Genomic DNA, 26,423 nt, shown 5'->3' with positions numbered 1-26,423 from the left:
GATTGAAGATGAAGGAAAGCACCCACTCATTCTCCGTCTGAATTTTGGAAGCTGGGAGTGGCGAATCCCCATTGACCCTTAGCCTAAGGCTAGACAGTTGAGTTTCTTGTCACCTGAATGTTTTAATGATGAGCAAAACCAACACAAGCATGGGCAGGCACCACATTTTGCTCAGTGCAAAATCATTCCACTAACAGTGTCAGATTTTAAAACATAGGCCTCTTAGTTAAATTTGAATTTCAGATGCTATTTTACCGTGAACATGTAGTGAATGTTACCAGGGCACATTAAAATAATATATAGCTTGTCTTAAATTCAAATGTTACTGGGAGTATTAAAATCTGAGGGCCCTAAATTCATCTCATAACGATCTGAGTTTTAGAATAGGTGTTCTGTATGAAGAAGCTTTCCTCTAAGTTCTTAATGAGCTGGACCAGGTGTTGGTGGGATTTGCTGATGGGTTCTGAGGCTATGTTGTTCTTGTTTTCCAGCTGGATGAAACTGGCCTTTCTGACCAACACAACTGGTAAAATCCCAGTGAGGAGGTAAGTCAGACATGTGATTTGCTGCATCACCTTCACCACATCAAACCAAAGCCCCAGGTTGTCACACCAAACCAAAGGCCTAACCTGCTAGGACATAATCATATATGCTCTTTGCCTTCAAAATATTTCCAGTTTAGTTTCTGCTATTTTGTGGCTCAATTTGAAAAAAGATCACTCATGGAAATAAAGTTGTACCTCCCCCAGCAGTGGAAGCATTAACTGTGGTAAAGAATGTCTGAAAATTGTGGCACTGAATTTTAATCTGTGAATCCCCTGGCTTTTGTGATTTATATTGTGTTTGCCCCTCTTACCTGAGCAACATCTACCTCCCTTCCCCTGGATGGACCCCTACTGTAACAGTACACTGATCTTCTGTGCCTCTGGCCAGCACTCCTCCATTCAAGGTTGTTGCTTATCTGGTCCCCAGAGAAGGTGGGGCTTTCCCTAAATTCAGCTGTGGCATATACTTTGGCTTATACATAAGAGAAATTCATTTTTCACAGTTTGGGAGGCTAGGAATGCAGGAACAGAGTGCCATCATGGGCCTTACAGACTGCAGACTGCTTTCTTTCAGTTGTGCCCTTACCTGAGGTAAGAGGGCTACAGAACTGTCTCAGGGACATTTTTATGATCCACTAATCCCATTCCCAAGAGCTTCCCACCCACTCACCATAAAACCACCTCCCAGAGGCCCCTAATACCAGCACAGTAAAGTTCAGTTAGATTCCGTATCAGACAGCTACCTTCTTCATCCACTGTGGTTAACAGTGACAGAGAACAAAAGGCAGAGGAACCCAAACGGAAGTGGGCATAATCCAGACGCATCTTCCCTATGTGCTCTTTAATAGTTCTGACATGTTTCACCCTGGGAAGAGTCCCCACGCATCCCTCTTCTCTGCTTCTCAGTTCCTCTCACAGTTTAGGGTTTGCTAATGGTCTGTGTGTAGCTGTAAGGGATTGTGAGGGTAGCTATGTGAATTCTTGACTAAACTCTCCAGGATCATATTGTTTGATGTTTATGTAAGCATTCACGAAAATCAAAGAAGCTTGTCTCAGACCCAGAGCATCATCTGTCTATATGAAGCCAGGAGTTACGTGCCCTTAACCTGAAGCAAACACAGACTCCCTGTATACCAAGCCCCTCTTCCCAGGTTTCTCAAGTCCATGTTGATGATGTCTCTGGAGATGAACTTCAGTAAAGATACAGACTTGCAAAACAAGAAAACACAGAAGAGTGCTGTCCTAGACTGACCCATCTTTAACACACAAGACAAACAAGTCATAAGGGCAGAGCATTTGAATGGGTGGATGCCATTCAGCTGAGGAATTCAGGTCACTCCTGGCCCTTTCCAAGTTTCTTATCCTAAGTATCCAGGTGACATGTCTGCGATACTTATGCGAGACTGGAATACATTGATGACATGAGGGTTACCCTATGAGTATCCCTTTTGATTCAGCCTTTCATGATTACCTACCAGGTCACAGATCGCTTGCAGTTGTTGTGACTTTTAACAAATCCACTTGTAGAATTTTTTTGCTACCTTGTTACGGTTCAAGTGAGGGAGGGGAGGTTTATAATAATATTTTTTTCTAACAAGTCAGGTTTAAGTCTAGCTTAGAAGTTTATTAAAACCCCCATGGGTGTCCTGACTATAGTTGTTACCAAAGACATTTCAGAAGGATCTGTGTCTTATTGAAAACCTCCCTTCACTTGGGCAGGAGCAAGGTAGTTATTTCAATGTATCCAGACCATCCTATGTCCCTTGTCATATAGAAGTGTGTGCCCGTACTTAGACTACATTTGTTGGTGTGTGGGGACAGAGAGAACATATATCAGTGTAGGGAAGGAACTCTGTGTATTATGATTCATTTATTTTTTTCCATAAGATTTGGAAAATGGACTGAGTGGAACACAAGATTTTGACCCAGGCACTTCTAACCAGTAGTCCTGGTTTCACTAGTGAACCTTCTGCCTATCATGCCACAGAGCTGGAGGCCTGTTGAGGTTCTGTGGCTCCTCATACAGCATGTTCATGTACAATAATATTATTACCACAGTTGTGCTAGAAGTGGCCTAGATATTTTGGCATTGTCATTGATTTTTGTGTGTGTGTGTGTGTGTGTATGTGTGTGCATGTCATTATTAATAGATCCTTAACACAAGACATCTGTGACTTGGGGCAGTTTGTTAGAACTGATGTAGACTTGATCCCAAGCCAACAAAAGGGGGATAACTCTCCCGGTAGATTGTCTGCCAAGGGTTAGGTAGAAATGGTTCTGAATGTTTTAATGGATGTGACGAGTAAACACTTTTAAAAATGTCGTTTCTTCACCAACATTTTAGGGTTTTAAAATGGAAACTATTAATACAGTGCACATTGTGTTAAAAAGGGATCCGGCTTCATAGTCATTGCGCAGCTTGTGAAAGGCTTCTGCTCTTGAATGTTAAACCTAAATATAATACCCAGGACATTGCAGGAATGATTGATGAAGGGAGCCTCACTCCTTGCCTCCCTCTTCTCTTTGCTTTTTATGTATATGATCTTACAGATTCTGCCTTTTTCCCAAATTCACTAGCTTGCTACAGTTCACTTAGACCATGCTCTGAAAGTAACTTTTCTGTCTCACATTCCATGTAACATGGAGTACTACCTATAGCTAAAGAGGTGGGTGATGGAGAGCTACATGGTTTTGAGCAGTGACCGGAGGGGCTACTAAAGTAGAGGCCAAGAGCCTCCTTAAAATAATACTGGCAACCTGCTCTGCACGATCCATCTATTCAGGTTCTGAAGCTGCAGCATCCTAGAAAGGGCGGTACCCTGCTCTGCCACTTCAGGAGTCTCCTGTGACTGAGTCATAAGTTGGTGTTTAAAAGTCTCAGAAACACTGAAGAACATGTATGGGCAAAAAGGTGGAACCCTTTGCATTCTAAGCTCATATTCTCTAGTTATTTGCAAGATAGCCTGGAATACAGAATTTAGGCAGCGCTGTGGTAGGACTGAGTACAACTTCAGTGTGCTTGCTTTTATAAATTTCTTTAAGGGAAGGAGTGGCTGTTTGTTTTGATTGAATAAAATCTCATTGAGAAACTTGGAGTGTAGTTTAGTTGGTAGGGAGCTTGTCTAGTGTATCCAAGTCCTTGGTTTCCATAAATCCAGGTTTGACTATACACACCCATAATCCCAGAACGGCAAGGTTGTAGGGAGTCCATGGGCATTCTAAGCTATAGACCCTGTCTCAGGAAAAAAAAAAATCTCATTGAGTATCTAGTACCTTGAGGCATTAAGCAGACATCTTTGGCCAGGGAATTACATAGTGTACTGGTTCTCAACATTTGGGTTGCAACCCCTTTAGCAAACCTCCATAGGGTCACATCATTAGGAAAGTTGAGAGCCTCTTATATAATAGTTATCATAATGTCACACAGCCCCTTTAGCAGCACACTGTTCTCAGAACTCTGGTTAAAGTACATCTTTCTGAAAACCAAAGAATCCACACTCCCCCTCTAGCCTCCATATCACAGTAGATGAGTTTTTCAGACTCAGTAATGATTTAGAAGGATGTCAGGCGCAAAGGAAACAGACGATACTCTAGGGAAATAGGCTGATTAATGCCCTTGTGGCTGTTTTCCATTCTGAGGTTCTTCTCTTTTTACCTACAATGAGCAAATGTGTCTTCAGGCTGTCCAGCCAAACCCTACTCATGTCTGAGAAGTCAGCACCTCTCTCTCCCATCTCCATACTCCTTGACCTTCTTGTTCTCGTCCTGTTTCTTGGCACATAGGCAAGCACTCACCAAAAGACTGATTTCTTTACTTGCCTCACTTCCCATGGTGCCTTGGTTCTGATTCAGGAGGAAGGCTCAGGCTCCATACCTGCTGCCTCATGGCCATGGTGGTCAGTTTTCATCTTGTTATAACTGGGCCTGTCTAACCCAGCAGCCTTAAGTCATCTAGAAGAGCCCTGAGACTGTTGTATAGAGTTTTCCATCCTGATTGCAGGTGCCCAACCTAGCTATGGCCCCATAGTTATTTTCTTAATGCATCATTTTTTTGTAAAGAAAGACACACTACCACTTGCCCTTACATTGAAAATGTTAACTGCCATCTAGCCCAAGACAGTGTCTAGAAGATGAACTAAACTCTAAAGACATGAGAAAATATAGTCATAATGCCCTCCATTCTAGAAAGCCATTATCCATGTACTTGATCTCACTACACACCTGGGTGCCACTGTCAGTCTCCTGTATACTTAAATAGAACTGTCTCAAGAACACTTAATATACTTCTTGGCATCTTCTTGGGCCTACTGTAAAACAATAATGGTTTAAATGGACACATCATAATGCATTTATGTAAATCTCCTTCCTCTGGATCTGTTTTGATAAGCTGTATCCTGCAGCTGAAGTGGCACCTTCTCACACCCACCAAAAGAAACTGGCTATCAGTGCTTACATCGACTGAACAGAAATGCTGACCTATGTGTGACGGTATGGTGTGAGAGGCTGAAGCTCCATTGAAAAGCCACATTTCACAGGGGAAAGTCACCTTCCTCTTCAAGTCAAGGCTGCCCCTCGGAGTTCAGCTTTTCAATAATCATAGTAACTAATGACCTGGTCTTCTAATCAGGGAGTGAATAAAGCCACCTGCATAGAGAAAGCAAGCCTGAGAGCCATGTGCATGCTGTCTGGACACCAGATATCCTCTTATCTCTCCCCCTCAGTAATTTTCATTCTAAGTATCTCCAACACATTTATCATGAGGGAGGTATCTCTTCCTCTTACATAAGGAAGTTTGGCCATTAAAGCATTACAAAGTTGACTAGCATCGATGTTCCCTGTACTAGTTAAAAAGCTACTCAGAAATACCATGTCCTGGGAAGAACCAAGATTCTGATGTAATAATTAACTGGGTCCTTCCCCATCACTTTCACAGTAAAGTCCCAGACCTTTAGCTGGCTAGCATGGCAGGGTGTCTCAAGAGTGCTTAGATGAAAACAGTTAAAATATGTCCGGTGCTGGGTCACTATGGGAAGCATGCAAGCCAGGAGGAGTCACAGGCCAAGCCAATCTCAGGTCTACTGTTCTTCCTAAGTGTGAGCCTCACTCATATAAACCATTAGAACCACTGCACTGTTAGCCATGTAACTTTTCCTTAAGCATACCATTTCTTACAATTCGAATGTCTCATTGCATTTACCCAACACTCACGTGGTCATAAGCACCTAATGGGACCTCTTATGCTAGAACCGAGTCTCATCAGTGACAGAGTTGGCCCTGGTAACCAGAGGGAAGCTTGAGAATTGAAAAGCCCCGTCAAACAAAAGGTAGCTTTATTCTTTTCCTTCCCCTTAACCCACTATCTCCAAGGTATTTGTATTGCAGCATCAGAGAAAGCAAAATGAGCACTAACTCAGTGTTTTTTCTTTCTCTCCTGCTCCAGTATTACTAGAACCTTTGCATCGGGGAAAACAGAAAAGGTGATCTTTCAAGCCCTCAAGGAATTAGGTCTTCCCAGCGGAAAGGTATTCACCAACTAAAACACACTTCTAAATCTGTTTTCATGGTTGTTTGTCTATGCAGGCATATGTGATAAGCCAGGTGACTGTTAAGCTGACCTCAGTTTGCCAGTCACATAGAGGACAGTTCATTTTCTTTCTTTCCTTTCACCAATCACTTGAGAAATGTTTTAAAATCCACCTAGTTCACTACAAAATGATTTTTGTCAACTTTATTAGGCAAGAAAAAGAAAGGGCAGGCAGCTGTCCTTTATACGGTTTATGGAGCCTATTTTCGAACACCCAGCCACGCTGCCTTAACCAAGCAGGGCATCAACATGAATTATTAACTAATAAATTCAGTTCCTCAAGAAAGCCTTGCACGTTTTTGTGATGAAGGATTCCTCTCTCTCTCTCCCATCCATTTATGCTGGTGACCCTTTGTACTCAAGTCATTAAAATTATTTTTTAAGTCTAAAAAAAGTCAAGAAAGACTTATGCCTCTGACTCTGTTTAAAAGTCTTGTTTGACAGTTACTTTGCAGTATGACAGGTAAATTAATGGTTTCTCTAACCCCTTTAGAGGATTCTTTGTGATCCTCTAAAAATTCACAAAGTAAGTGTAAGTCAATATTAGATCTGATTATCCTGTATCCTCTATGGGAGCACTTCCTTTCCCTCTTCAAGGAGAGATAGAAAATGAGGTATATCCCAGGGAAAGCTGTGCTGGAAGCAGGTGTTACCAAGTGTCTTATGTGTCACCCATCCCATCATGACAACCAGGGAAGCCTCATTTCAAGTGCTGTGGACTCTAAGTGCCCAGGACCTTGTTGATAGCAAGTCTCCAAGGAGAAAGATGGTTTTTGCTGTGGTCACCCTAAGTACCCAGGATCTTGTCAATAGCAAGTCTTCAAGGAAAGAGGTTTTTTTTTTAATGCCTGTTTTTCTTTTATTCTTCACAGAATGATGAAATTGAGCCTGCTGCATTTACCTATGAAAAGTTCTATGAACTGACACAAAAGATTTGTCCCCGGACAGATATAGAAGATCTTTTTAAAAAAATGTAAGTTCTAGTTATCAAAGAGTGTTATATAGTACTTACTATCTTTGTCCCTGTAAAATTTGAAACCATTTTTGCTGTAATGTTTAAATATATGTTGCTAGCGCTAGGCCTAGTCAGGGTTACATTTTTCACCCCGTAATTTATTGGCATAGAAGCCCACTCTAAGTTTTTTAGAAACCTTGACATAGATTAATTACAGCACTTGGAACGTCTCCCCCCTCCCCCTGCCCCTGGCATTGGCTTTACTAACGACCTACAATTTTAACCTGCTCCTTTAGGTATTAACCCAGTATGTGAACTAACTAGATTCGGTTTGGAATGTTGTTGAGAAGTTCATTCATTCCAGTTATTTCAAATGGATGACTTACATGTTGTTTTTGGAGGAACGTCTCTTGATAATGCTAGAGAATTGCATATAGCAGTCAATTTCTGTGACCTAGTGGGAATATCTTTCCGCTGTCATCTGTCATTGTCCTTGAGTTACTCTCACCCACCCTCCCCCCTCCACTGGAATCTCTGACTACTCTAAGAATTCAGGGTTAGAAAAGGAGTTTAGAATTATCAACAAATGTCAACATGTAAATCGTACCTACTGTAGCATCGTATACAAAAACTTACTTTTTCTAATACATTTCTTTTCAGCAATGGAGACAAAACTGATTATTTAACGGTAGACCAATTAGTGAGCTTTCTAAACGAAGTAAGCTTTTTCATACATTAACTCCATAAGTCTGTGTGCAGTGGCTTGCGTCCCCTGTGTCCTCACTGCATGCTTGCGTCACGCACCCTTCCTGGCTTTGCTTCTGACCTGCTGATCTTTCCATGATGGCTTGACCAGGTGCAAAAATCAGCTGCTGTCTGTGTATCCGTGCTCTTCCTCCAGGCTGGCTTTGCATGCCACCTCCTGTTGGTCTCACGCTGTGATGTGTAGCTCTGGTTCTGTGAGTGAGTGAGTGAGTGTGTGTGTGTGTGTGTGTTTGTGTGACAAATTTGTACTGTATTTATTCAATTGAATGTGTCTGATTTTGCAAGATGGTTTTTAAGGTAGTATGATTCTGTTGATCTCATGAATAGAGAATGAATCAAGTTTATGACACTATATTTGGATTCTCCATTGCTAATTTTTCCTTATACCTTTGCATGGACTAGAAACTTGTATGTTTTGTTTTTTAATGGATTGCATGTGAGAAAACTACATAGATTTAAATTGAATATTTGACACTAGAGCTCCTAGGTAAAACTAGATCGCAGGTTAAATTTTTACTTGTTATTTTCAAAACAAGCTTAGAGCTGAGTTTAGAACATGATTCATTTAGCAACTAAAACTGGCTAGCAAAATTTGCTTAAGCACAAGGAAGATATTTCAGAACAAGTAATGGTCATCATTTTCATTATTATAACAAAAATGAGCTTTTCCTTTTTATGTGCAAAGAAGTGGTTTTGTTTGTTTGTTTTGTTTATTTGTTTATTTGTTTTGTTTTTTTGCAAAAGCCACAGAGGCTCTTTTTAATCTGAAAGGAGGAAATCACCTTTTTCTCCAAACATATAAAAAGTTAGACAAATTTAAGTATGGAGTGGACAATACAGTCTTGTTTGGAAAGCATTTAAGTTCTAACCCCAGAATCTAAAGAGAAGGGAGAGAGGAGAGGTTGATGGAGCCATGCGGTGGTGGGACATACATAGCATAAATGAGTTCAGTCCCCAGCAGAGAGAAAAAGGAAAGGAAACATCATGTTAGACACCACCTAGTACCTTAGAGAAAAGAACAGGCAGACCCTGACTTGCCACCTTACAGGAACTAATGACATCTTTGCCAAAGGGGACTTCTCTTCATGATTTGTGCAGGCTCACTGGCTTCCAGGTTATAAGGTCACACATCAGAAACTACTCCCACAAGAATAAATGCACCGAGACAAGAAAGAGAGGGTCTCCATATATCCACACTGATGCCTCCACCTTCAAGGGCAATACTGTATTTTATTCAAAACTGTTTGAAGTCTTTCAGGTTCACTGCACCGTGGGCATCGAACACTGTGTCTGTTGTAACCTTTACCCAGATCTTATCCACATTCTTGTGCAGCTTCTCACTTTCTTTCCTGACCCCCTCTGCCTCCTCCCTTCTGTTCTCTGTTGCTTGTTTGTTTCCCTTCACAATTTCATGTACTTTGGTGCACTGAGCACCTTAAATCTGGCTAGACAGGCAGGTATCCAGCTTTCCAGGCAGAAGATGCTTTGGGAGAGATGAGAAAACTTTTCCGTACCATCAGCTCATCATCCCGTCCTAAGCCAGCCATGTGCAAAGCTCGTGCTTCCTAATGCATTTTGCTTTCTAGTTCGGGACCAGTTCTGAAGTCCCAAGGATAGTTGCTGCTCTTGCAGGCTCTTGCAGGCTTCAATTCCTCTCACATATGGTTTTCCTTTGTCTACCTAATAATGCATTTCATAATATTAAAAACTTTAAAAATTTTTTACTTGTAAAACCTATAAGCTTTTATTTTTAAATTGGATTATTTAAAGAAAACATGCTTTTCTGATGCTGCCATTCATATTCTTCATTATGAGGCATGCCTTTCCTCATCACTGGTCCAGTTGACAGTCATCCCTGTGTCCTTATTTCCTCCCACGTAGGTTCTCCTTAAGCACGGAGAGACTTTGAATGTGTGGATGAGACTGATGGAATCGACACATTTCTAGATGTCTGCAGATTGTAGTTGATACTTTTAAGTTCATGCCCTGGGGTTTCAATCTCCAGATCATCTCCAGTCATCATCTGCAGATATGTCTTTCTTCTCTCAGCAGCATTCCTCCATCCCCAGCCCCTGCCGGCTTCTTGCAATTCTATGTGCGGTTCTACTTTTATCTTGTTAATTTCTCCAGATTCAAGACAGCTTTAGGCAGGGCAACTTCACGTCTTGTAAGACAAGCAGACAGAACTCATCAGGAAAGCAAGCAAGCGGGATTGGAACATAAAGCTCTGTTACCCTAAAAAAATAATAAGACCTCAACATTTTCTAAGCATCTCAGCCTTGTAACCTTAATAGGCAGTTTCTCTGCTACGTGGGACTCAGCATCGTGTAGCAAAACAAGAGAGAACTATCACTCTGTCTCTGGATTCTATCCAGTGGATAAAGGGAATCTTTGCCCAAATCCTGAACTAACTGACTGGAGACAAGAGTCCCAATGGAAGCACATGCTGGGGGCTGCCAGTATTAGGCTCTACTCCCAGTTCAGTTGTAATTCCCAGGACTAATCACAATCTCTGGGTTCAGTTTGTTTCATATTCTTTTCCCAGTTGCTAATAAGACGCATTGATTTCAGTATCACCTCCATTTCTATCTCCCTTGGAAACATAACAGCTAAGGGCTTGTAGAATGGAGGGTTGTATGGAGAACAGGAAGCAAGCTAAATAAGAAAGAGGGAGTGCATCTCATATGGTGAGAGTAATAAAACAGCCTTATTTTCTTACCACTGGTTATCTACGCCCTCATATACATCACCACATCATCTGATCACAGTAGCATTTTTTTCCATTTTCCATTTTTATGGTTGGAAATACGTAAGAAAGTACCCCAAATATCTTTCTCTTTATGATATCTTTAGTTTTTGATGAAAATAGAGAAAAGAGAGAAAGAGGGGAAGGTATTTCATTCTATGAGTGAATCTATCCTTGCTGTTTTTTATTCTTACTTTGTATATAATTTTTGAAATGATATCATTTATGTAGTATATCATTATATTATCATCTGGCTCTTCCAATGCACTTGTAATAAGGTCAGTTGTCACCTTTTCTCGGTAAGGCTAAGAACAGAGGTGTGGATAGATCTCATTCGCATGGGCACAGTTTTCCTTGACCTACTCTTAACAGCTATTTAGAACCTCGTTTTGCAAAGCACTGGGTACCAGGAAGTGAATATCTTGGACATATTATTTTTCTGTGTGGAAGTTGATATTGTCTCAGACCTGTGAAGAACCTGCCTTGCTATGCTTGTTTCTAACTAGAATTCCTCTGTACCCTGTTACTCTGAGGTTACCTGAATATGGTATGATATATGTTGCATTGGTACTTACTCTGATGCAGTAATGCAAACTTTACCATTTGTTTTCCTGCCTCTCAGTTATTCAGACCATGCTATGTTGTCTTTTAAAATGTGAAAATTTGGGTGGAAAGAAAAGATGCTATTATTTGGCTGAGCAGGTCAAACTGGAGTTTTATTTTTGTCTGCACTTAAAGCTCTTTTGCTAAGACTGTAACCATTAGGTAGCAAATACTGGTATGTGCTGTGGTCCCTGGCTATCCAGTCTACTATATGGATGGTCTTATGAGTATGATGTCCTCTAATTACATTTTAATGGATAAAGCTTTATTAGGTACACAGGTCAAATGACTAGTCCTACCTTGCAGAACTTTGGGATTTGGTTTTTCTTTTCTTTTTTTTTTTTTTTTTTTTTGATTTTGTTGTAATTGATATGCAAGTATTAAAATGCTTGTGGTTACAGGTTGGAGCAATGCATTTTGGTTTTCTTCTTTCTTTGTTCCTTTCTCTGTCTTTCTTTCTTTTTCTTTTTCTTTTTCTTTTTCTTTTTCTTTTTCTTTTTCTTTTTCTTTTTCTTTTTCTTTTTCTTTTTTAGAGAGAGAGAGAGAATCTCATATGGCTGGCCTCCAACTCACTACATCGCATAAGATGCTTTTCAACTCCTGATCTTCCTGCCTCTGCTTTTCAAGTGCTGCAGTTACAGACAAGTATCACCACACCTGATCAGTGGAGATTAAACCCACAGGGCTAGGCAAGCATTCTATTGATTGAAACACACCCCCTATCTTAGAGCAAGTCAGGATCACCTGGGATGTATACTAGCCCTCCTCCAGCCCAAATAAGTCCTGGCTTCACCTGGGGATCAGTTTCAGTAGATCTGAGGAGCCTCCAAGTCTGCATGCTTTAAAATCTCCCACATGATAGGAATGCTGCTTCTGCTGCTGCCATTCACAGCACACATTTTAAGTAGTGCCATGTTTGCATGTACCCTTGTGTGTAAAACACCCAAATATGTCTCAGTTCCCTTCTTTTTCCGCTGTTGCCATCTATTTTCTCTCTCATGGCTGTATTCCCGTTTTTCCTCCCACGTGGATTTGCTCCATCATTTCTCTTAAGGTCCAAATGCTCAACAGTGACCTTATGACTTAATTTTCAAAGGGAAGATACAGAGGATAGCTCTGAGTGTAACTATGCTGGGATATGAAAAGGACCCTTCCCATCCCTCTCTGTCTTCTTTAGTGCTGTTTTTTATGAGAAAAAAAAAAAACGATTTCTAGATAATGGTTGAGGAATGCTTTTAAATGATTCTTCTCACCCCAGGGTGCATTCTTATCCCCTTGAATACTGGAGTGTGCTGCAGGGAGCATCAAATCCTTAAAGGGTACAGCATGTCTTCACTTGCCTGGCACCCTGCTATCCACATCAGTTTCTCTTTTTCTACAGATCTCAGCACCATTCTCTTCAGAACCAAAGACTGATATTTGTTAGTATAAGAGTTTCCAGCATATACGTGACATAATCAATAATTCTTTAATATTACAAAAGAAGCACACTTCATCTTGATAGTCTGTCAAAAGATATTGATTTCATCCCTTACACTCTTAAGTAAACAGGACAAGGAGATGTCTAGACACATCTTTGTTTTAGCAATTAAAATCAAGTGTTCCATTGGCCAAAGGTATTGCTCTGAACATGGCCCTCTTTTCAGAACTTGTAACAATTGCTTCTAAGCATCTTCCTAATAATATTGCAAAGTCTGTGCATGCATCTGGGTAAAGAGTTGTTGCCAAAATGCTATTTGTTGACCAATTCCTGCTCATATCTGCTTATTGGTCCTTATTCCACAAAAGTTTGCTGTTTACTCCTTTGAGAAATAACAAGGGACACGATGCAATCCTGTCATCCTCAGTGAAGTATAAGAAAGTTTAGTGGATGCATACGTACCCTGTACAGGCACATGCTTGCACACTCACACACACACAAACACAGGCACACATACCTGTGCAGGCATATACATGCAGGCGTGCATGTGCACACATGCACACAAATATACACACAAACACACACACATGCACAAACACTTAGATAGTGAATAGGCTTCTCACAATTCTAGGAAGTTGTCCTCACTGCAGGAAGTGTGTTGCTCCTGCAGTACAGGAAATATCTTGTGTACTGATTAGGAAAGGTTGCCACCAGCAACCACAAGAGCCTCCTTCTGTGCCTCCACTCGGGGTTCTAGAGTAAAGTGAGGTCAGCTTTAGAGTGAAGGTGTTCTGCACCATTGCTTTTTAATTTCAAGTTTTTTAGATAATATATACCTATCAGTATTCTGTGCTTATTAATTTTCATCATTACAATTATAACTTTCTGGAAAACTGTCGACAAGAAAATGAAGTTTACAGGGTACTCAAGAACCTCTCATTAGAGAAAGATAGAATGAAAACTAACTACTTATTCTGACATTCAGAGGTTTTGCTGTTACTGTTTTGGAGCTTTGGGCCTCTTAGTACATGATCTGGTTGCTTATTTTAATTTTTTCACTTTTTAAAACTAGACTTAATACTAAATTTTTCACTATTGTAAAGATCCTTTGCTCTTGTGTTTTAATTTTTTCACTTTTTAAAACTAGACTTAATACTAAATTTTTCACTATTGTAAAGATCCTTTGCTCTTGTGTTTACACATACTTGTGGCAAGTCAAATCACTACACCACAGCCATGTGAGTAGTAGAAGGAGAAGCCAGTGCAGCTGACAGTCTCACTCTATCGTGTGTCCCTCAACGTTATACAGGAGAAAAGCACACATGTCATCGCTTCTCCACCAGGCTCCATCAGAGTATGTCCAGATACGGACTTTCTGAGGACTAGTTTAGGGAGAGGGTTAGGAAGGCAGCTAAATCTGATCTTTGTGATTATAAACATGATAGTCTAGATGTATCTTGTTTTACAAATGATGTGCTTAGAAACGTGTTCCAAGTGGGAGGAGTGTGATCTAAATGAGGCGTTTTCTCATCACAGCATCAGCGAGATCCTCGGCTGAATGAAATTTTATTCCCATTTTATGATGCTAAAAGAGCAATGCAGATCATTGAGATGTATGAGCCTGACGAAGAGTTGAAGAAAAAAGGTAACATCAATGGAAAATTTAATTCAGTTTTGTTTTCGTTAAGACAGAAAAAGCGTACAGCCTTTAAAACCCTTGAATTTTAATTAAAATACCTTAAATGCTTTTGAGCCCTGTGGATCCAAAGATTAGTAATTTATTTATCCTTTTCCTGCTCTTAAAGTAATTCAATTTGTATATTCTATCAAGCGAGTCTACACTGAAGTATACTACTACTGAATGTATCATGTTGTTAAACACATTGTAACAACAATTCCTATGTATGCTTGTAAATCAAGTTTCAATTTTGCATAGTGTGAAAAGACGACCTCTCTGTAGTCTTTGAAAGACTTTCTGTCACATAAGAATCTGTAACTTTCTTTTCCCCCTTTTGTTTTGCTAAGCTTAAGAAATTTAGTATGTCATTTGCAGTGCTCTCTGCCTCTTTGTTTGACACCTTGGATTGGAAGACTAAAAACACTGAAAAGAGATTAACTAGTCAGGAACCATGTCCATAAGTTGTTCGTATTCCTGGATCTTTGTCCTTTTCAGTTTGTTTTGAAAACAATACAAATATTAGTCAAAGGAAAAATGTGTAGAAGACTGCAGGGCATCCCTGCAGCAGGGGCATGCCTGCAAGCCTGGCACTTAGAAGCAGAAAGCAAGCATCATTGCATTTGCTTTAAGCAGCTTTTTCTTATCATTGTGACCAGGATAACTGACAGGAACAACTCAGTGGGGGAAAGGATTTCATTTAGTTCACATTTTGAGCAGATTTTCATCTGTAATGGAAAGACGGCATGGTGTCAGGAGTATGAGGCACCTGGTCACATTATAGCAGGACTACCAAGCAGAAATATCCAGATCCCAGACATGCCCCCAGTGACCTACCTCTTCTAATCTGTTCTATAACCTTTGAAACAGTGCCGCCCACTGGGGACCAGGTGTCCCAACAGATCAACCTGTGAGGGACATTTCACCTTCAAATTGCAACACTGGGAATTCAAAAATGAGTAAGACCCCCCTCCCAAGGCAGTTGTGCTTCGTTCAAAGGAAAGACAAGTGGAACCGTTCCTTGGCAATGTGATAATGTTATGGTTTATGTGTGTCTTTCTTATTTCTCAAGATCTTTCAAGACCTACATCTAATTATAACTGACATCACCTAAAAATGTAGCTTCTCTCTTTCACAAAGGACAGAAAATTAGAGCCTGTCTTAACTTGTCAGTATAAGAACACAGCACAAAATGCATTCCTCATAGGAGGTTAAATACATACATCTACCTTAAAATTGGGACAGTAGCTCATAAATTAGAAAATGTGCCCCTCTGATAGTTCAGCATTTTCACATGCAGGTATGTACCGTAAAGAATCTCTCATACAGTCACCAAATGCTGGCTTTCAGTATTTGAAAGTCCAGTGCGAGACCTCAGCTTCTTCACTGCTCTGGCTTGGAGAGTGGGTAGTCTGCAGGCCAGTAGCTTTTGGTATCGTCTATATACATGTGACTTTCAAAGTAAACCTTCCAATCCTAATCTCTACCATAAACCAAAGCCTGTTCATTGGCATATTGTATGGACATGTTTGTAGCATGCTTTGATTTTCCTGTCTCCAGCCCTCTTTCTTTCCCAGCCTTGAAAATGCTGCAACTACACTTACTTAGCTTTTCAAGCCAGAACCTTTGGAATCACCCTGTAGTTTTGAATTCTCTGACATCACTTATGATCTCTCAACAAAGCATATGAGATCCACTTCTCTATTCTCAGCTTGTCAGGCCTTGAGTACCTCTCATGGACAATGCTAACTGTCTTCTGATTTATCCCCCTGGCCCCTTATCCAGTACTGTGCATCACACAGTGGCCAGAGTAAGCCTTTTCGAACACTATTTGCTGGTAATATTGGATTCTACCACCCCACCAAAGCTTCCCAGCACACTTGGAATAAAATCTCAAGTACTTAGGACTAAAACCTGGTGAATGTGGCCTTTGGCTCCTTTTCCAACATCATTGCCTACCACGTTCCAAAGATATTTCTCACTCTACATTCATTAAGTGGACTGAGAACACACACTTCTACATTAAGATCTCTGCATTTGCTCATCCTTCTGCCTGAAAGCCCCAATACTGGTTGTGTGGTTTGTCCCCATGACCATGTATGTCCTTAAAACCTCACTGGCCACATACCTAAACCAGGATCCCAAAATTCTTTTGTAGCTTTCATCTTGTGGGTTTTGTCCCGCCACTACTTTCAAGGCATTATTTGTTCTTATACTTATTTCTCTTACCGACAATATGTTAGTTTTGTAAAACTGGGATGTGTCTTGGTTTTCTGCATCTATACCAGTGTCTCAAAAGTATTTGGTGTTAGAGTGAACAAACATTTTCTTACGTGATCAATGTAACTTTTCTGTAGGAGTGAAACTGCTTTCATAACATGTAAATGGTTACATTAAAAAGCAAATGTCTGAGCTGCCAGTGCTTGTGAAACATTGGTTATTCACTCTGTGATTGCCATGTAGGCCCCGTCCCATTGTAGAAGAGTTACTGAAGTGAGAGATGCCCCGTGTCTCAGGAATGTTTCTCACCAGCTCCACAGGTTACCTCTAGACAGTTGTGAAAACTAAATTGTTAAATTTTAGAGAGGCAGCCATTACTAGGAAAGGTCCCTCCTTTGATTAAATGAAAATGCCAGTGACTTAGGATTAATGCCACACATCCTGCAGGTATTCTCAAGTTACCAGTCATGATGATTCTTGGAGGCAAGAGGGCTAGCATACTCCCCACTTTGCAGGAGAAACCGGGAGACAGGCAACAAAAGGCAAAGGTGGTCATAGCAGAGCCAGAGACCCCCTAGACCCTCCTCACCATGGTTCATAGCATAGTTTTTTCATTTGTAGGACTAGAAACATCTGCTGCTACTGATATGAAAGGAGAATATTTATAGACTGCCTTGTTTTGCCTGTAATATGTAATCATATGTTTTCAGTTCTGAAAGGTACAGGTTCTTGGGAGAGCCTATGAAGTTGCTTCTGCTCTTATTTTTAAGCTGCCTCAACGAGGCTGAGCAAAACTTAAGATGTGCATCTTCAGATACCCAGTGCCATTAAGATTTCCTTTCTCTCTAGGCCTCATATCCAGTGATGGATTCTGCAGATATCTGATGTCAGACGAAAATGCCCCAGTCTTCCTAGATCGCTTAGAACTTTACCAGGAGATGGACCACCCCTTGGCTCATTACTTCATCAGTTCCTCTCACAACACCTATCTCACCGGCCGGCAGTTTGGTGGAAAGTCTTCAGTGGAAATGTACAGACAAGTTCTCCTGGCTGGTTGCAGGTCTGGAAATCAAGTTGGCTATTTGCTTTGTCTGCATTTGGTGCCTTTAGATTTATAGTTGTCCTCCCCTTATCCCTTGGATCCCCAGTGTTCCAAGATGGCCTGTGGATCTGTGAAGCAGTGGCTCATACCTAATTCTATAAATCTATGCCCCTTCCCCGTATATCAATAATGGGGATGAAGTTCTATTTACAAATTAAGCACAGAGAGTCTAGAAACATCAATACTAAAATTTGTCCAAGGATATACTGTGATAATATTGGCAGCTTTGCTGCCTTTCACCTTGTGGCTGCTATTATGAAAGGAAGGGTCCCTTGAATACAAGCACTATAGTTCTAAAATATTCTGATAACAGGGAAGGCCACTAATGGCTGACAAGTGGTAGTGAATACAGTGTGATGTGCTAGTCACTGCACTGATCCAATTTGTAGGCAGGGTGCTCTGCTGAAGAGTGGTGCCACCACACAACTCACATGGTGTTTAAGTTAAATGTTGAAGTTGTTTATTTCTAGAACTTTGCATTCAGTATTCTCCAACCATTGCTGACTCTAGTTAACTGAACCATGGATAAGAGAAGACTATTGTAATTTGCTTTTCTCTAAAATCAGAAATAGCAACCGTCATGAAAACACTATCTACATTTTCCTTTAACAGATTATGTTCATTTATCGTTGAGTGAGAACAAACAGTATTGTATGAAGGACTCAGTTATCCTGGGAGTCGAAAGACATTCATTTACTATTTTAAAATATGACCTCAAAAATCTTAAAACCAGAAGATATAGATATTTTAAGAAGCCATATTAAGTTGTGGATAGTTTTAAATTTAGTTTTACTTAGTCTTAGATAGAAGGTGGGGATTTAGTTTGGGGAAGGGGTTATTTGCTTAGCCTGTGCAGGGTCTTTAGTTCAATCTGTACCACTGCCCAAAATACAAATATCAAAATTATTTTTTTAAAAAATGAAATTGCTTAATATAAAACTCAGAAGTTTAGCTCTCTGAGGAAAAATCACTGAAAGTGACTTTTATAGAAATAAACAAATATTTAAGGTTGAAGTCATGCAAAAATAAATATAATTGTATTATTCTTTGGAAAAAAATTTTTAAGACTCAGTATGTTTTGTGTCTGGAAGTGCTACAAGAGAGATTAACTTCATCCTTACTTCATTGATGAGCTTTGTCTGAATACTTGTGTATGAACCCTAAAACAGCATGCGCATTTGTTTCTTTCTTGGTCTTAGGGACAAGTTGGAAGCTCCATGACTGCTAACCAAGGGCTTGACTCTGAGTTATAGCTCAGGATCTCACTTAACTTTTATTCTTAGAAAGAATCTCACTTACTTGCCCAAGATGGCCTTACCCTCTCAAGAAACTGGGATTACCCAGTTTCTCATCCAAGATCTTTTCAGTGATGCCAACATAAGGATCAAAATGTAGTTCTAACCTGAGCACCCATGAAATACCCATGTTACACACTCAGTTTTCTGACTTATAAGAAGCCACTTATTTTGATGTCTCTGTGACTTTGTGTGTGGTTTCCTGCTAAGGGCTCAGTGTTGTAATCTGACTGTGTTCCTAGGTGTGTTGAACTTGACTGTTGGGATGGAAAAGGTGAAGATCAGGAACCAATAATAACTCACGGAAAAGCAATGTGTACAGACATACTTTTTAAGGTGGGTTTTAAACGTTCAGTCATAGCTTTCCCAGACTTTGTACAAATGCAGGAAACAGGAAAACAATTTTTTTTCATTTTCCAAAACAATGTTCTTTCACGTTTCTTTTTCTCTCTTTTTATGGAGAATGTCAAGACAGGTATTATTTGTAATATAATATTCCCTTCATGGTCTTCTTCTTGCTTGAAAATGATGACTATAATGTAATGAGATCCTTTAGCACAGTCTACCTAGTTTTAGTCCAACACAATTTTTGGCATCGTTGGGTACACATATACCCTTAGAAAGCTGAAGCAGGGAGATTGCTTGAGTTGAGGATTTCAAGGCTAGCATGGAAGGCATAGTGAGAACTTTCCTCAAATTAAAATCAACAAAACATTTTTTATCTTTCCTACCTATTTGCTTGCCCACTATCTGTTATTCCTGAGAGACTCCAAGGTAGCATAAAATGTGAAACAAAACTTATAAATAAGCCTTAAAATAAGAAGAGAATGAGATTGGCATTGTGAATGGTTATTATGAAATCTTATAAATTTGGAAACCTTTCCACAAATTAGACTCCACACTTTCAAAGAATTTAGAGCCAAGAACAAAACCTCATTCCCAGGATTGGCAGTAAGCAGGGCCAGTAAGAAGTTCCCCACTAAAACTTCTCACCCAAAGGAAAATACTTAATAAACAAAGCCTCTCATGGGATCTTTAGGTGGTGTCTACATGTGATTTGAAGGCTAGTTTCTTAGCCACATATCTGTGGTATCCCACCAAAGGAAAGAAATTGTGTGGTAAGCTAACGTCAGAAATATTCATGCTTGTTGGTTTGCATAGTCCAGATAGATGGTGACGATGACTGGCCCCTATCTTTGCTGACTACTCAAATCACCACAGTGTCTTCCAAACCAGAGATGCCTCAATTCTGTACATCCATATCATGTCTCTTAGACAAGGTATTAGCGACTTTTAATCAACAATTTAAGATCATGCTTTCTACGAAGAGTTAGGGTGTATTAGAGTGAGAAGGTGTGAGTTCACAAAGTCATCAAATGACAAGACCAGTGGTGTCCACCTTAAAGAACTAAGGAGATCAATCAGGACACAGCATGGAAAAGAATCACTCAGAAGGAAAGCAGACCCCAAGGACAAAGCCAAAGTTTCTCTCAAGTGAAAACTCCAGACGATTTACTAGGCAATTAAGTGTGTGGTCATTTTTACCTGTGAATAAACTTTAAGGAATTACAGTTAGTTGACTGGTTCAATAGAATATTTTCGAGTTTGTCATTTTAACTGCCCTGCCATGGATAATTATTGTAAGAATATTTTCTAAATTGCTGAGTGATGAGGCTTGCTCTGTGATTAGCTACAGACCAGTAAGAATTTGTAGATTTTATAGTGTGATTGTAGAAGCATTGCTTTGAAGTCTCTTTCTCTAAAATAAACATGAGGACTAACCCTCAGATGCATCTTGTCTACTTCATAAGATGCAAGGTATAGGGAGGTGTTAGCCCATTTGGGAGTAGGCAGGGATATAAAAGTGAAGTCAGAGCCCACGCCTGCTTTACCTCACATGTTACTTGACTACAGAGGAGACCCACTTTTTACGAAGCTCACCAGAGACAATGGATATTGCAGTTGTCATATCAGGGTCAACAGAGAACATTGAACACATACATAGTCCAAGCTGATACCAAACTCAGAGGAAGGTCAGTTAAAAGCCTCCAGAAACCATTGTGTTACTATCAGCACATTTCTCCAGAAAAAATGAATTGAAGAATAGTCTGTCATGAAAATCCCTGTACAAAGTTTACCTTCTCCTCAAAGAGAATGATGAGGGCTGATGGCATGGTTTAGTGGTTGAGCATATCCTTCCAGGCTCTGCATTCAAACCTAAGTACTACACAAAAGGGGGCCAGATGAACCAGAGTCCCTGGCTCTGCGCATTGTCAAGTGAGAACTAGCAGGCCACTCAAGTAATGTCACTTAATAGCACTGGAGAAATAGAAGAGAGCTTTAACAGAAAAGCAACGTCCTAAACCTCTTGAGTCTCATCAGGAGGGAGTCTAGGCAGATTTGTTCTCCAGGTCAGAACTGTTAAAGTTGACTTTCTGAAATGCTCAGTTAGTGGACTGTAAATAGTGTCAGGTGCCTTAAATCTGTCTGCTCTTGTCTTTCATAAACACTCCTTGTCTTTAAAGGATGTAATCCAAGCCATCAAGGAAACGGCGTTTGTCACATCAGAATATCCTGTAATTCTCTCCTTTGAAAACCACTGCAGGTACAAAGGCTTCTTCTTCACCATGTCCCTACTTGGTGATGTTTTAGGTCCCTTGCTCCTCATCCTGATGTTAATTTTTTTTAACTAACTGAGTAGTTTGTTGTCCGATGTGCTAAGTAGCAAATAATCCTCCAGTGAGGACTCAGTCATTCCCACCCTACCTACCAAGAAGTCATCTTCATGTGACTGAGTAATACTTTCCCTGAACAAAAGTTCAGCAATTAGGACACCTAGTCTAAAGTTCCTTTGAGATGGAAAATTTGGCAATAACTTGGAAGGCATTCTTACGCTTTTCTTGTGAGTTTTTTAAGTTTAAAGTTGTACCAATTAAAGTTTGTACGGTGTATTAAAAGTATAGCCTCAGTTAATATTATGAAGACAGTCCTGTACTTTGCAGAGCAGGGGAGTCTAGTTGTCGGGATGGATGTCTCTCTCATTCTTGGAGAGCTAATGGACACTTGAATTTACAAATGCCACTTCTTTCTCCCCAGCAAATATCAACAGTACAAGATGTCCAAGTATTGTGAAGATCTATTTGGGGATCTCCTGTTGAAACAAGCACTTGAGTCGCATCCAGTATGTATTTTTAGCAAACCAGAGTTCCAGCATGAATGGATTTGTTTTGAAATGTGTTTTCAGGGGTCAAGTAGCACTGGAGGCTGAATACTAAGGATTTTCATATTTATTTAGATTCTCTGGTACAAAAAGCTTTTATCGTGCTTCAGAGGGATGTAGAGAGGAGCATAAAGTAAACATCTGACTCGGTTTAATCTGGCTGCTCTTAGGATCTCATGTTTTAAATTTCATAAAGCTTCCAAGCCAAGATTCCAGGCCCCTCAGTGCTTCCCAGCATTGACTGCATTCTGAGTCACTTCAGATACCTGTAAAAACACCTGCTCTAGGGCCCCACCTACAGTGTTGTTTTGTTTCTGATTGACCCAGGGTCATAAGCAGGTGTAGTAAATCCCCAAGGTAAGCAAATATGTGCCCAGGGTTCAGAACTCATGGGAGCCAGCTGCTGTGGGAAAAGCTCCAAACTGATGTCATAAGACACAGAGGTCAAGTTCCCAACTCCAAAGTAAATACTCAGGCAAAGTCACATGGCCATTTTTGAACTTCATTATATACCTGCCAGTTTGTTCATAAACCATTATGCCTGTGGTCCATAGGTGGGCTTTATGAAGTCTGAATTCATTTGTAATTGTTCCAGAGAATTCATTGGATTTCTGTCAGGATCTGTAACAGCCAAGAAGATAAGATGCACTGTGACAAGATATTACAAGAAACAAGGCTTTCTAAAATTAAAGTGTTTTGTTAGGCTGTTCACCCCTCCTTTAAATATGGTAGCATTTGACACAAGGAGAGGGACAGGAAAGTCCATGCCAAGAAGGTGCTTGTGCTACATGAATGACTTGGCTGTTCTAACCATGGATTTTTCCCAAACGTATGTTTGGCAGCTGAAAGCACAAGGAGGCAAGGCTGCATCCTTTGCTCCCCACTTGTCTCTGCAGCCTGCTGGAGTGCCGTGGTGGGTGCTGCCATGCCCTCCAAGAGCTCTCTCTTCCCCCACACTTGGCCTGACTGTTCACTGTCAGTGCTTGTAGCTCTTTATGGAATGTGACCTCTGTCACTGGTCAGGCTCTGATCACACAAGAGAGACAGGCTGGAAGGGTCTGGGAATGAACTCCCCACAGATTCCCTCACTCTGTATTCCCAAGGGCTATTTCTGAGCACCTGTTCTCTTCTGACCTTGGGCTCCCCAACAGAATTCCCTGTGCACCACCCTCAGGTGCCCCAATGATAACAACTAAATAGCACACCCTTCACTGGCTGTCTCCTCCTTTCTCTTATTTTTCCACTTCTCTGTTGACCTGTGCAAGAGCCAGCTCTCACATAAACTTATGATGTATTAATCCTTGTCTAGGAAGCTGATTCTGAGGGATTCTATACAAAGAAGCATCCTCTATTCATTTATTTATTTATTTAGATATTGATATCTATCAATATCTAAAAGAATTACTATTATTTCCTTAACCTGGATCCTCTGTTTTCTTGGGCAAGAGAAGAGGCTTGCTATTGTGCAAAGGCCATTGTGTTCTTCTTAATTAATTTATTTATTAATTTATATCCCAAATGCTGCTCATCCTCCAGGTCCCTCCCTCACAGAATCCTTCCCCTCCTCCCCAGAGAGGGTGGGACCCCCTGAGTATCCTCCTACCCTGACACATCAAGTCTCTGCCAGATTAGGCACATCCTTGCCCACTGAGGCCAGACAAGGCAGCCATGAAAACTAAGCAGCCTGCCTGTCTGCTATATATACGCTGGGGACCTCTTTCCATCTTCTGAATGTTCTTTGGTTGGTGGCTCAGACTCTGAGAGCTCACATGTAGGTTTGTTGACCCTGTCGGGTTTGCATCCCCTTCAGTGCCTTCAATCCTTACCCCAACTCTTCCATAAGTGTCCCTGACCTTTGTGTAATGTTTGGCTGTGGGTATCTGCATCTCTTTCAGTTCACTGCTGGGTACAGCCTCCCAGAGGACAGTTATGCTTGGCTCCTGTCTACAAGGATAACAGAGTATCTTTAATAGTGTCAGGGGCTGATGCTTGCTCATGGAATCGGTTTTGAGTTGAGCCAGTTATTGGTTGGCCTTTCCTTTGGTCTCTGCTCCATCCATTCTTTTAGACAGGACAAATTTTGGGTCAAAAGTTTTGTAGGTTGATTGGTGTCTTTATCCCTCCACTGGGGGTCCTGCCTGGCTATAGGAGGTAGCCTCTTCAGGCTGCATGTCCCCACTGTTAGGCATCTCAGCTAAGGTCACCACCGGCATTGACTCCTATCCCAGGTCTCTGGGACTTTCTAGACATTCCTCCTCCCCCAGTCAGCTATACATTTCCATTCATGCTCCTGGCACTCTGGGCCTCTCTCCTGTCTCTCCCTGCACCTGATCCTAACCATCCATTCCCCTCCCCCTCTCCTTCCCCACCCAGTTCCCTCCTTCCCTCTGCCTCCTATGACTATTTTGTTTTCCCTTCTAAGTATGATTTTTAGTGAAGGAACCTACACATGCCCAGGGAAGGGATCAGTTCCACCAGGCAGCCGGTAGCAGGCAGCCCTCAGTTAAAAGTCCTAAGAAGGCAAGGCACAGACTTGCTTCTCAAACATAGGATAAAGTAATGAGTTGTGAGGTAAATGGCTGTGTGGAAAGATACATAGGTAAGAGTGGATGGGTAATAGCTGGATGGATGGGGAGTGAATAAGTAGACAGAGGTCAGTCCCATTGATAAGAGAAAATGACCTAAACAGACTTAGCTTCTTGGAAAACACAAACATGACACCACAGATTTCAAGTTCAGATTTCAGCCATTCCAATCTCTCCCATCTTGAGTGAACCCATTAAAATCCCACATCAGTCTGGTGAGAAGTCAGGCTTAGTCTGTGACCTAGTGCAGACACAGGTGATCTGAGACCTTTCGAGTGCTTTATGGTAGACCTGAAATGTGAAAGGCCTACCATCCAGCAGGACTGCCACCCCCAGCACCACTCAGGTCAAACCCTACCCTACACCCCATCTATACACCCCGGAGGACTGGGGGCGTTCCAGGTTTACAGCATTATTTAAATCGAAGTTGGATTCAGTGAGCTGATTTGCGCGTTGGGTGGAAGGAGAACTGTGCACACTGACATCTAGTGGTTGCTGGCTGGTGTGACTCCAGGCATCTGGGGCTCTTCTGGTCTGGAATTGAGCATGGAGAAGTCCCTAACTGAGCTCTTTCTGTATATCTCTAGCTTGAACCAGGAAGGCCATTGCCGTCTCCTAATGACCTCAAACGAAAAATACTCATCAAAAACAAAAGGCTGAAGCCTGAAGTTGAAAAAAGTAAGTCAATTAACAAGTGGGTTTTTTTTTTCTTTTTGAGAAGTTCAGCTGTCTAAATGAACTGTGATTGAGAAGTGATGACAAATTCGAGAAAGGAAGGGTGGAGTGCAGATAGTACATTTATTTTCCAGCGTTATGCCACTACATTCCCATTAATCCTTACTTCTTACAACGGGTCCATTCAGTGGAAAGCACTCGTTCATATGCTTATGTGTTAAAATACTGAAGGAAAACAGTATTTGTGCTGCTATATAGTTTGTCACAGTTCTGTTCATAAAAGATAAATTAATTTACACTCACATTGGAAACCTCTCAGCGTTGTGGGACTGGAGAAGTTGCTCCATGGGTAAATGCTTGCCGTGCAAGTGTGAGGATCTGAGTCTGAATACCAAGAATCCACATGCTTACCATGAACACCTGTAATGCCCATGAAGATGGGGGCAGAAACAGAAGGATTTCTCACATTTCATAAGTGATTTAGCATCTATTCTCATCTCCTTGTTTGATTTTCCTTATAGAACAGCTTGAGGCGTTGAAAAGCATGATGGAAGCTGGAGAGTCAGCTGCCCCCGCTAGCATCTTAGAAGATGACAATGAAGAGGAAATAGAAAGTGGTGAGTTGTGGGGCTGGGAAGCGGCTGCATGGGCAAAACACTCCCCGTGCAAGCCTGAGGATCTGAGTCCGAATACCCAGAATCCACATGCTTACCATGAACACCTGTGATGCCTGCGAAGATGAGAGGCAGAGACAGAAGGATTTCTTTAGGTCCGTGAGCCAGCTAGTTTGGCAAAAGCACTGGAAACTACCAAGAGAGCCTGACTCAAAACAAGGTGGAAGGTAAGGGCTGACAAGTGAGGTTGTCTTCTGACCTCCATGCACACTGTGGGCTCACACTCAGCATCTTTCACACACTCTCATTGGCACACAGAAACATCCTCCACATAGATAACACACACACACACACACACACACACACACACACAGAGAGAGAGAGAGAGAGAGAGAGAGAGAGAGAGAGAGAGAGAGAGA

General features: G+C 41.1%; 1 protein-coding gene across 3 annotated transcripts in view; it reads left to right on the top strand.

Annotated features, from left to right (window-relative positions):
• Plcb4 (phospholipase C beta 4) overlaps positions 1–26,423 on the top strand; it is a 361,998-nt gene that overhangs the window by 277,109 nt on the left and 58,466 nt on the right. For all 3 annotated transcript variants that reach the window (XM_028754855.1, XM_028754864.1, XM_028754872.1), the window contains 11 exons: positions 492–545; positions 5,986–6,067; positions 7,002–7,102; positions 7,745–7,802; positions 14,155–14,263; positions 17,363–17,573; positions 19,153–19,246; positions 21,436–21,515; positions 22,007–22,091; positions 25,303–25,393; positions 25,912–26,007. In XM_028754855.1, the coding sequence (XP_028610688.1) occupies positions 492–545; positions 5,986–6,067; positions 7,002–7,102; positions 7,745–7,802; positions 14,155–14,263; positions 17,363–17,573; positions 19,153–19,246; positions 21,436–21,515; positions 22,007–22,091; positions 25,303–25,393; positions 25,912–26,007 (1,061 nt within the window). The remainder of the gene's footprint in view (positions 1–491; positions 546–5,985; positions 6,068–7,001; positions 7,103–7,744; positions 7,803–14,154; positions 14,264–17,362; positions 17,574–19,152; positions 19,247–21,435; positions 21,516–22,006; positions 22,092–25,302; positions 25,394–25,911; positions 26,008–26,423) is intronic.

The sequence above is a fragment of the Grammomys surdaster genome, unplaced genomic scaffold, assembly GCF_004785775.1.
Source record: "Grammomys surdaster isolate TR1022 unplaced genomic scaffold, NIH_TR_1.0 129, whole genome shotgun sequence".
In the NCBI taxonomy this organism is placed as follows: Eukaryota; Metazoa; Chordata; class Mammalia; order Rodentia; family Muridae; genus Grammomys; species Grammomys surdaster.
The sequence above is the reverse complement of the archived record's forward strand: the minus strand, read 5'-3'. Positions and strand labels throughout refer to the sequence as shown.